At 51.1% G+C, this 12,098-nt stretch overlaps 1 protein-coding gene across 1 annotated transcript; it reads left to right on the plus strand.

Moving 5' to 3' along the window:
• The first annotated feature begins 554 nt into the window (after positions 1-554).
• Positions 555-7,214, plus strand: Lhx1 (LIM homeobox 1). The gene is made up of 5 exons (XM_052756845.1): positions 555-1,138; positions 2,840-3,066; positions 3,159-3,436; positions 4,761-4,926; positions 5,268-7,214. The coding sequence occupies exons 1-5, from the start codon at positions 969-971 to the stop codon at positions 5,645-5,647; spliced, it is 1,221 nt and encodes a 406-aa protein (XP_052612805.1). The 5' UTR covers positions 555-968; the 3' UTR covers positions 5,648-7,214.
• Positions 7,215-12,098: the final 4,884 nt, after the last annotated feature.

Raw genomic sequence — 12,098 nt, forward strand, 5'->3', positions numbered from 1 at the left:
GCGATGCGGGGCTGCGCGCCCAAGCGGCCGCGAGTTGTGACTGAACCCAGGATGCACGGCCAAGCGTGGTGAAGAGCCAGACCACATTGCCTTCCCGAAGGAGGCCGGGAGGGCCGCCCCGAGGACACGGAAGGCCGCCTGGCAGGCCAACGGCCGAGGTGACAGGGCTGGGGCGGTGGGGAGCGAGCGAGTGCGCCCGGCTGCGCCCGCCCGAAGTTGTCCCTTTCCATTTTTGACTGGCAAAAACACTCTCCAAGGGGAGGGGGGGAACCTAAGCATCAACTACAATCAACAAATCTTCTACCCAACCTGCCCTCTCCCCCCCCACCCCTCGGCCTGCCCCCGCCCCCTCCCCAGGCCCAGCGCGGGCGCCCAGACTGTCTCTGCAAGAAGCCCGCAACGTAGGATCCAAAGTGTTCTACTCCTGTGTTCTTTTCTTTTCATGTTTTTTTTTTTAAAAGGGGAAAACCGGGTGGTGGGCAGTCTGGCACGCACACAACCTGCCTTCATACTTCGACAAAAAGCAGATGCACTTTGACTTCTGACAGCTCTACCTCAAGCGGGAGAGAACCCAGCGTCGCTTTCTCGAATCCCGAGCTCTTGGCGTCTTCCTTTGAGTCGGTTTCAATTTTATTTATTTCCGTCCCTCCGCCTTTCTCGGTGACCTTCACTCCTTCTCCGGCTTTGGGCAGAAGAGCCGCTTTCTTGCCCGCTTGAGACTGATTTTCCTCGCCTGGTGAGCTGGGGTGGCGCTGCTCCACCCCCGCGGCCCTGGGATTCCCGGGCTGCCCCCTACCAGGCTGGTGTCTCCCCTTTTGATTTGCTGGTGCGGGTTTTTGCTTGCCCGGCTTGAGCCGGTTTCTTCTTTTTGGAGGAGCTGGGGAACTCAGGCTGGTTGTCTTCAGGAGTCATCCCCTCGAGTCTACTTGCCCCATTGATCCGAGCCTCACCGGACCAAACCAAAGACCATGGTGCACTGTGCGGGCTGCAAAAGGCCCATCCTGGACCGTTTCCTCTTGAACGTGTTGGACAGGGCCTGGCACGTCAAGTGCGTCCAGTGCTGTGAATGTAAATGCAACCTGACCGAGAAGTGCTTCTCCCGGGAAGGCAAGCTCTACTGTAAAAACGACTTCTTCCGGTGAGTACTTGTCTCCCGCGTCTCTGCTGCTCCCTCCCCACCGGCCCTTCCAGGCCAGCTTTGGATCAGAGGTCAGCGTGGCCACGGTAGGGGCCGCGTTAGGAGCTGCCTTTTTTCTCCCGGGCAGCCAAGTCCCTCCGGCTTCTGCCTCTTAGGAAGGTTGGATGCCGAGATATCTGTCCTACTTGGTCCTGGAAAGTGTGGTCTGGGTTTGGCTGCAGGTGCCTGGGAAGAAAGGGTCTGAGCCGGCTGCGGCTCAGAAACCCCTCCAAGCCGGGGGAGAGGTAGAGCAGCCTAAGGGTTGCAGCTCCCGCTTGCCTTTCCCGAACCGAAGCTCTCCAGCAACCAACCGCATTTTCCCGGCCTCCCAGATAGTTGCCCCTCCGAGTTGAGCTCAGAAAGACTGGCTTTATTCCAGCCACCGCCTTTTACTTCTCTGAGAGATCTTGTCCGAACTACGGAGTCTCGGTGGCCGAAAAAAGCCGCAATAAAGAAGAGCCCATTCTTGAGGCCAATCTTGTAATGCCTGGGGTCTCCCCAAACATTGATTGACCTATAAGCGTAGACCTGGGAGAACCTTACCGTGTTGGCCTTGGCCCAAAGCCCAGCGCCGGCTCCACTTCGTGGCCTTTCCAGCCGATGCCCCACCAGGAAGGCCACCTCCTGGTGAACACACGGCTCGTTACAGCCGGGAAAATTCTCCTCTGTTTACTATTTTACTTGTATTTTCTTAAACTCATTGTTTGCCACAATCACCAACTCCACAGAGAAGAATGGCCTCAGATGTAAATTGTATTTTCCACTGGTTTGAAATCCCACACTTTACTCCGCTATTTTGGTTTTGGTTTTGTGAGGATTGGTTAAATCTGGGAAAGAGTTTGAAGCCACCGAGCCTCCTCTGCCCAAAGGCCCAGCAAGCGCAGTCCCCGGTGGCGATTCCGGACGCGCGCGGCTCCCGTTGGCGAAGGAACTGTGAAGCAAAGAGCGGTGCAAGCTGCTACCGCGGCAAGGCTGGGCTTTGGGGCTTCTGCCTTTTCACTCTGCAAGGGCTGGATCCGAGCTGGAGAGCGCAAGCCACACCGGCTTGCGGGGCTCTGGAAGCCTAGCCAGCGGCATAGCTCAGCAGGGCCCCTAAAGCCGGCTCAACCCGGCCGTGACTCCCGCTTGGGCCAATCTGCCAGGCTTTTGCTCACGAACGTGGCAACTGCCCAGCTACAGCCACCAAAGCTCTCAGAGTCAGTGTTTGTTTACTCACGGTGGGATCGGACTTTGCCAACCCCCCGCCTGTGCTCAGGTCCTTTTGTGGTGGAAAAAAAAAAAAAAAGGCAAAGCTCGCAGAATAGAGCGGAACATTTCTACGGAGCTCTTAACTGGAATTTGACTTCTCTGAATCTAATCGGGGAATGTGTGTTCGGTTTCCCTTCCTCCCCTGTAGCCACTTGGAAACCTTTTTTTTTTTTTCACGACGCTTTTTTTTCCTGGGGATAATGTTTAGGCATGAGGTTAGAGGTAGAAGGCAGCTTGGGCCTTAACACTTAACCGAATGTTTTCCCTCCCTTCTCCCGGATGTCTCGCGTTCTCTCTTGCTTCTTCGCTTGTTTAATAAATGTTTATATTCATTCTCTCCTCCTTCCCCCTCAACTTCTTCCCCTGGCGGCCTTTATTCACCCGGTCTCCTGTACGTCTCCCTAACCTCCGCAGATGTTTCGGCACCAAGTGCGCGGGTTGTGCGCAGGGCATATCTCCAAGCGATCTGGTTCGGAGAGCGCGAAGCAAAGTGTTTCACCTCAACTGCTTCACTTGCATGATGTGTAACAAGCAGCTCTCCACCGGCGAGGAGCTCTACATCATCGATGAGAACAAGTTCGTTTGTAAAGAGGATTACCTGAGTAACAGCAGTGTCGCCAAAGAGAACAGCCTCCACTCTGGTGAGGCCAGGATTCCCAGCTGGCCAGAGGGTGGGTACCGGGAAGGAAAGTCGGCCAAGCCCCTTGCTCATCAATCTTTTCTCTCTCCCTAGCCACCACAGGCAGTGATCCTAGTTTATCTCCGGATTCCCAAGACCCGTCGCAGGATGATGCCAAGGACTCTGAAAGTGCCAACGTGTCGGACAAGGAAGGTGGAAGCAACGAAAACGATGACCAGAACCTCGGTGCCAAGCGCAGGGGACCCCGAACCACGATCAAAGCCAAGCAGCTGGAGACGTTGAAGGCAGCCTTTGCAGCTACACCCAAGCCCACACGCCATATCCGTGAGCAACTGGCCCAGGAGACTGGCCTCAACATGAGGGTCATCCAGGTCAGAACCCCGGGTTGCCACTCTTTCCCCCAAAGGCTCACACGTGGCCACTCGGGAACCTAGGCGGAGTCTGGGAGAGCCCAGAGTTTTGGGGGAGGGGGGGGCAGAAGTGAGTGGGACTAGGAAAAAAAGGCGGCCCTGATACGGAGGAATGTGAGGGAAAAGCCCACAGAAGTAAGAGTGGCTAAAGGGGAGGGAGTGGTTTGGGAGCACATCAAAAAGCTAGAGGAAAACACAATGTCTAAAATCACAACGACAACAGCTAGCATCCGTCTTTCTGTACACATCCTGCACCGCTCTCACCCTTGTTAGTGAGCAGAGAGGTGTCTGTGGGCTCCAGAGTCATTCAGTTCCTCCGGTTTCTGCACAAGAAGCTCTCCCTCTAATTCCCCAACCCCAAATTTGTGAGTTTTGTGCCCCAGTTAAAAAAGTCCCAGAACAGAGGCTTGCCCTCCCCGGGGGAAGCAGGTGGGCGCCCAGGGTTGAAGGAGAGATGGTTTTATGGGATGTCGGCTCTGCCTAAATGCAGCCTGGAATAGGATGGGAAGGCTAAGCCTTCTGCAGATAGCTGGGCCTCTGCGTTGGAAAGAGGCCAGACAGAGTGTGGCTGGGGCACCAGGAGTCTGGCCCTATCTGTACTGTGTGTCTAATCAAAGTGCCTGGAGGCCAGCTGAGAGTGTGGGTGGATGTGCCTGTCCAAGTGTCGGACAAGGGCAGCCTCTGGGAGGCCGTGTGAACCTGTGCTCATGAATGTGGGTTTGTGTGCTTGTCACTATTGGTGAGAGGCTGTGGCTAAGTATGCTAAGTATGCTTGGCATACTTAGCCACACACATTTTGTGTGGGTGTGAAAAGGAGAGTGTGGGTTTGGGGAAACAACCAGCAGGAGGCTTTCTGTGTCTCTGTCCCTATGGTGATATGAGGGCAGGGGCCAACAAGAGACCCTGAAAGGGAAGCTGTGTATGTGACACTATCCCTAAGATAGTGTAATGCTAAGAGTGTGGTTGCTAGAAATAGTGGGGCTACAAAGTCAGACGGGGCAGTAGTCTGCTCAGACTCCCTTCTTGGGAATCCTGCACACCCTTAGCCTGGTCCTATTCAGAGACCACTACATACATACATACATACATACAGACAGACAGACACACACACACACACACACACACACACACACACACACACACACACACACACGCACCAATGCCGCTCCCCCACCCCCAACCTAGTGAGCTATCAGGGCAGTGGAGGGGTGAGCGGCTGGGCCCCGTTGCACACCGGCTGGCCAGTGGGGTCTCCGCGGTCTCATCCCGCGCCCGTGTGCTTCAGGTCTGGTTCCAGAATCGACGTTCCAAGGAGCGGAGAATGAAGCAGCTAAGTGCGCTGGGCGCGCGGCGCCACGCCTTTTTCCGCAGTCCCCGCCGGATGCGGCCGCTGGTGGACCGCCTGGAGCCGGGCGAGCTCATTCCCAACGGCCCCTTCTCCTTTTACGGAGGTGAGTGTGGCCGGGTGGCAAGGCGGGCCCCAGACCCAGCTGGCTTCGCTGGAAGCGGGTGGCAGCGCGGGATAGCTCTTGCTTTCTGTTGAGGTGTCGAGGCCAAGGCCGGGAGCAAGTCAGGGGAGGTGGCCGAAGTCCCAACCCCGGTGAGAAGAGGGTCCCGGGTAGGGAGCAGCTCTGAGTTTTATACCAAGTCTCCATTCTGCTCCGGTGTCTCCCAAATAGCCAGTTCTCCGAGCTGCCCTGAGATGCCAGCTGGCGGGCCTTACCTGTCCTGTGGGTCACTAGATCCCGGGTTGTGCTCTGACATCCTTCCCTTCCTCCTTACTGGTCCGCAGACTACCAGAGCGAGTACTATGGTCCCGGAGGCAACTACGACTTCTTCCCGCAAGGACCGCCGTCCTCGCAGGCCCAGACGCCAGTGGACCTACCCTTTGTGCCATCATCTGGGCCTTCGGGGACGCCGCTGGGAGGTCTGGACCACCCGCTGCCTGGCCACCACCCTTCCAGCGAGGCGCAGCGATTCACCGACATCCTCGCACATCCCCCAGGGGACTCGCCTAGCCCTGAGCCCAGCCTGCCCGGGCCTCTCCATTCCATGTCAGCGGAGGTCTTCGGGCCCAGTCCACCCTTCTCATCTCTGTCCGTCAACGGCGGGGCCAGCTACGGGAACCACCTGTCCCATCCTCCTGAAATGAATGAGGCAGCCGTGTGGTAGCGGGGCCTCGCATGGGCCACGGGATCTCGTGGTTGTACAGAGACGAACTTTTATTTAAGAAAAATAGGGGGGAAAAACACATAAAAAGCAAGCCTCCTGCTCCACGTCCTCCAGCCTCGGGGACCATTCTCAGTTTGGGGAGACTGGATGGCAAAAAAGGGGTCCCAAATAGGATCCAAATCCGCCTCACGGTAGAGCTGGGATATCCACACACATGCGCTGGCTGGCAAAACGCAGAACTGGGGCTCCAAAGGGGGATTTCTCAGCTATCCCCGACTTCAACCTGGGTCTGGATCCATGGACAGACTCCGCCGGCGGTTCGTCCCGCTAGCGGGAAGACTTCTTCGACAGCTGCAGCCTCGCACAGTCCTGGGCAATGCCAGGGGCGTGAGGAGGAAAACCGAGAGGCGCTCAGCGGGGTGAGGGAGGAGAAGCTGTCTGGGGCGGTCCAGCCAAGAGGGTCCTAGTTCTAGGAGATCTTCTTAGTGTTGTCTCAGAGTTCAGCGGCGACAACAAACTCTTAATAGCTTCAGAAACACCGACCTGCTGTGCATCAGGTGGGACTATATATATATATATTTTTTGTCTATCCGGGTTTTTGATTTTTGTTTTTGCCAAAATTTCAAAATTCTAAATGTAAAGCCCTCAACTCTTCTACCTTGACACATCTCAATATCTCTCTCTCTCTCTCTCTCTCTCTCTCTCTCTCTCTCTCTCTCTCTCTCTCTCTCTCTCTCCCACACACACACATACACACACGTGTACACACACACACACACACACACACACACACACACCCTCTCTCCACAGGATGGTCTCCAGCCACACCTCTCAGTAAAATGACTTGAACATCACCTCTACAAAAAAAGTACTCTACCTTCACACGAAAGTTTAAAAAAAAAAAAAAGACTATTAAACTAAAAACAGTCAACTGTTTACGTATAATGTTAAATTCAGGAGTTCAGTGTTTTACTAATATATCCTGTTTTGAAACCTCTTGTTCAGAAACAAAACGTTTTGAGCAATCAACCAAAATTGTTCCTTTTCTTTTCCTGTAGATGTTCTGACAGATTTGCAGGGCTTTGCGGCTCACTGTGCTAGTATGTAAAAAGGTGTTGTTTACACGAGGCAAAGGAAAAACATGATATTCAGACAGTTGCCAAATAGAATAAATTATAGCACAAATACTGTAACGGTGCCTGGCACCAGCAACTTGAGAAAGTGTTTAAACAAAAAAAGTGTTACAAGGTTTAAAAAAAACATCTTTGCTAATTTTTAGTCCTGTTGAACATTCATGAAATTGTTAATATGACTTATATAGACCCACACAGGTTTTATTTTTGTGTCTTTAAAATGAAAGTCCAAAATATTTAAATTTTATGGTCAAATATGCAGTCAACAGCTGCTACTTTTTCCTTTATATATTAAATTTCTCATATGTCTTTTATTGTTCTGATAAACCTAAGCTTGTGTGACCTCCAGTGCATATTAGACCATTCACTGTATGAAGGAAAACATGTTGAATAAATTTGTGAGTTTTTAATAAAAATAGAAAACCTGATGTTTAGATGATTGGTGTGGTATTCCATGTTTTCAGCGACTGGACGGAAGTCCCAATAAGGGTGCTGAGTGGACTCTCAGAAGCCAGTAGGAAGGCGGACAAGCCTGAGGTGATCTGTTTTCACCTCCGACTCCGACTGAAACCCTTGGCCAAGCTCTCTTCTTTGGCTCCCTGCTGTTAGTAAACACAAATTTGCATTCTGGGGGTTTAACTGATACAGTTAAAGAGATTTTGCTGATAAGTTAATATAGAATTGGAAATAGAAATCAAATCCATGGCTTAAAAAAAAAGGGAATGGTGCGGGTCTGTGATTAGGTGAACAGCTGAAGCAAGTCCCCCTCCTCCCTACACTTGCAAAGCCAGGCTTGTGCATGTCAGATACCTGTAAATATGTAGTTAGACCTTCAATTCATTTTCCATAGATAATCCTGCTTTCTAATTTGTTGGGTTGAAAGATAACCCAAAATGAATATAAAGTATAACTAGAAATGAAATACTTTAATCCCTTTCACAGAACTGATATGAAATTGTTATTTAATGGTATTTGCTACATTTGAAGTTCCTCAAAAGGAAAACTATTTTGTCTGGCCTAAGATACATAGTAAGTTTTGGCAGAAGATGAACAAAAATAACTAATATAGAAATCAAATTGCAACTAGGAGTTGCCAATAGATATAGGGTCTTGAAAATAGTTCAATCTCATCCAAACCTTGATTAGAAATGGAAGAAATGTGAATGTTTTCTTTTATCAAATACTAATGTGTGGGTGGGTGTATGATATCAGGATGTTTAATATCAGGGTCCCAGGGTTTCTTTACCATATTGCCTAGATTTCAGTCTGGATCATTACTTATTTAAAAAAACAAAACAAAAAACCCGAAAACATTAAATTGTATGCAATTTCCAGTGCCGTTTCCTTATTTTGTAAAGAGAGAGCCAAGTTCATCTTTCCTGCAGAGAAGGTTTTAGAGTAAGCAGTATTTCTTTGCACTTTTTCGATGGCTTGTCTAACGACTATCAGGGAGGAATCTGGCAGTGTTCTTTCAGAAATAAAACTTTATGAAATACAAGGGAGACTTTGGAAACTCCTAGCTGCTGCATACAGAGCCTTTTCTTACTATGCAATCACTGGGTCTGTGTGTTTTCCCCTTTTAGCATTTATATACATTAAATCATAGCTAACATTCATTATAGCCACCACCCTGGAACCCTCCCCCTTAAAGACATTCATTTAACTGAACCTATGCTCATCGGGAAGTGGCATTTTCCTATCAAGGGTACTGAATTATTTAGCAGCTTTATTGTGCTATCTGAGTATTTGATAAGAAACGCTTTAAGAGTTGGGCAGGCGGCATAGATTCAATTCTTCTAACTCCATGGCGGTGGCGGTCTTCTCCCTTGGCGGACCATTGTGAAACCCAGCGAATATCGGGAACAGGTGGTAACGCTCAGCAGTCTAATCTGGAACCGAGGGCCGGGGAAGGAAGAGAAATGGCAGTGGCTGGGTTGCATTCACAACTGCGGCGCACCTCTGGCCCAGAGGTGCAGGGAACCATTCCTGGAGAGACTGCCAGGAAGGAAGGAAAGGCCCTTTGGTCCCCCTGCTCCCTCCCACCTGATAGAGAAGCCTCTACACAGCCGAATTTGGCAAGTACTTTTCTTCCCAGCCATCTTAAAGTCCCCACTTCTGTGCCTCCAGATACTTGTAGTTAGGGTTCCAGTCTCAAGGGGCTGCCATCTAAGCTGAGGAAAGATGCAAAGCTCACCTACTCAACTTCTCCCCATGTTTTGATGCAATGCCATCAAAAGGAGGCAGGTAAATCAGTGAGAACCAGGACAGGCCCTGTCTGGGGTCTGGGACCCAAGACTGAAGTTGCTTAGGAAGAGAGACAAGTCAGACTCTGGTTTCTCTAAACTCTTGAAACTGGTGGTTGTTGTTTCTGACCATTGGAGGGAGGTGTCTAATTTAGTCACCTCTGCTGATCCATGGCTATTCCTGCCACTTCGCAGCTCAGACAGAGGGAGGTGACTCCAACCCCCTTCTGTCTTTTCTCCAGGGGACAGATTCCTCTCAGGCAGCCCATCTGCTCTCCATCCTAGAACACTTAAAGGTTGGAATTTCTTTGGGAAGCTATACTGTCCTTTACTGGCCCCTCCCACAACGACACCCTCCATCTCCAATCCCACTCCACCCTAGTCTGGAACCCTTCAGCCACCTCTCAAGAAACTAGAACTCAACCGAGGAAGGAGCTCCAGACCATTTAGTGGTCTCTCCCTTGCCCTGTGCCTCAACTTCCCTTAGTTGCACCTTAAGCTCTAGCATTCTTTCTTCTTAGCTCCCCTCCAGGAGGAAGATTCCTGGGGTAGGAAAGCAGGGGAAGCAATTCTGTGGAGCCTAGGATATGTGTGGCAAGAGCAGAGTGCTCTTGACTCCTTCCTAAAAACGTGTCTCAAGTCAGGGACAGCTGAGACAGGAGAGGGAGAGTTGGTAAGTAGGCTGAGGGCATCTTATGCTCCGGTTTGCTCAGCTCGGCGGACCACAAATAGGCCAGCAGTGTCCTGTATGCAGAACAGTTTCGAGATGGTCTCTGCTCTGCTACTGTTTCCACCTTTCCACTTAACTCTTTTCTCCTTAGCTTTAAGGGCAGGTTCTTAGTGCCTGAAATAGCAAGAGAAGAGGATCTGGGAGACATAATTTACTAAATGTGGGGTGGGAGAACATTTTTGTTCTTTATGTCCAAGGCAATGGCACCTTGTAGTGGACAGAAGAGCACATTTTTGCTATGGAGGCTCGAATACAGGCACATGACTGCAATCACAGAGGGTGCGCTTAAAAACAAGCCCTCTAAACTACTCAGTAATGCAAAGATTTTCTTTGCCTGCATCTCTGTCTGGTCTGACGTTCTTTGCTCTCCATGTCTGAAAAGCTTTACCCTAAGGCAGTCTCTGTTTCTCTCTTGTAGCCCTGGTCATGTTCACTCAAGAGCCACTTAGGACAGGGACATGGGACAGGCCACACTAAAGGAGTAATCTCTTATTGCCTGAGTCTGAGGGTCTCTGAAGACTCTGAGTCAGGGGTTGTCTTCCTGGGGGTTCCACTGGGAAGCTACCAGTTGTTTACATTGGTCTACTTTGGGATCCAACTGGCCCGAAGCATGCTTAAGAAATGGTACTGGGCTGGGGATGTAGAACTGGAAGAGTTCCTGCTTAGCATGCACAAAGCTCTGGGTTTAGTCCCTAGCACTGAATAAACAGGGTGTAGTGGCACATGCCTATAATCCCCATGGAGGCAGGAAGATCAAGGAATTCAAGGTCATCTTCAGCGTCATAGTGTGTTGGAGGCCAGCCTGGCTAGAGACTCGGTCTCAATGGACAAACAGGTACGAGCTATGGTCACAGTGTATTTATTACTCAGGTCTTTTCTGTTTTTTCCAAGACAGGGTTTCTCTGTGTAGCCTGGGCTGTCCTGAAACTCGCTCTGTAGACCAGGCTGGCCTTGAAATCAAAGAGGTCGGTCTATCTCTGCTTCCTGAGTGCTGGGACTAAAGGTGTGTGCCACCACCACCAGGCCTACTCCTGTCTTTTTTACTGGATTTTTTTTTATTTTGTTTTGTTTTTCAAGACAGGGTTTCTCTGTGTAGTTTTGGTGCCTGTCCTAGATCTCACTCTGTAGACCAGGCTGGCCTCGTACTCATAGAGATCCACCTGCCTCTGCCTCCCGAGTGCTGGGATTAAAGGCCTGCACAACCATCGCCTAGTTTTTACTGGATTTTTTTTTTTTTGAGGTAGCATTTCTGTTTACAGCAAATTGTAGCTCTCCAAGGAAGACCGACAACATATCAGTATAACAGGCCACTTTATACTCAAATTTGTCATTCCTCAGTTCTTGTTTGCTGCCCTTCTAGGCTGATCTCTGTGTGGAGAATCTAACTTACACATCCTGTATTTCATCTAGCAGTGCCTGCCACGTAGTGGGCGGTCAAGGAATGCTCCATGAAGGAAAGAGAATGTAAAGTGATTGCATAATTCATGTGTCTGGGTGCAATTAAATGTATCTCATTAAGGTCTTTATATTTTGAGTCTAACCATCTAATGCTAGAACTGAGTGAAGGGTTTCTCTTCTGCATTTGTTCATCAGTTGCGGGGGGGGGGGGGGGGGGTCTCAGTCACTCCATCTTTGAACAGTGAAGCTATTAATATCGAGGAGTGTGTAGTAGAGTAATTCTAACCCCGGGCTCCCTTTTGCTCGCCCAGGCAAGGGGGTACAAAGAAGCTACAAAAACGATCTTGATTTGAAGTACAACCCTCGCGATTCCTAATTATTCCTATTAATAAAGATCGCACTTGGCCGCAGCACACTTACACATGCAGGCCTCTCGGATCCTGACTGCTGGGAGTTGAAAGGTGTGTGCCCGGCCCCAGGCTCCACCACACTAGGAAAAGCCCTGTTTTGAATCCCTGTCTGTGCTTGCTGGCGCCCCTGAGGTTCCAGAGGCTCATCCTTTACACCTTTCCCAAATCAGCCGGCCACCAGGGCCACCAGGAGCCACGAGTACTTTACGCTTCATCCCTAAACCAACCTCGCACAAAGCCTGAGGCGTTATTTTGTGCTTAGGGCGGGGGACGCTGGAAGCTCGAAACGCAATCAAGGCTCCTCGCTAGAGGCGGTCACGTGCCCTTGCGCGCTCCCGCGCCGCCAGCCGCGCGCCCCGGGACTCTGGCGCACGCGCGTTAGGCCGGCTGCCATCCCTCCCCCCCCCCCCCCCCACCTTCTCTGGGTTTCGCGGGCCTGCGTCTCCAGCCTAGCAACGCCTGGGATGACGCGAGGCCCCGCCCCGCCGGCGCGCGCGCCTCCCGGAAGTTGCCTACCCTGGCGCTGAACGCCGGCCC

Source organism: Peromyscus californicus, unplaced genomic scaffold (genome assembly GCF_007827085.1).
Source record: "Peromyscus californicus insignis strain IS unplaced genomic scaffold, ASM782708v3 Scaffold_3__1_contigs__length_106647218, whole genome shotgun sequence".
Lineage (NCBI taxonomy): Eukaryota > Metazoa > Chordata > Mammalia > Rodentia > Cricetidae > Peromyscus > Peromyscus californicus.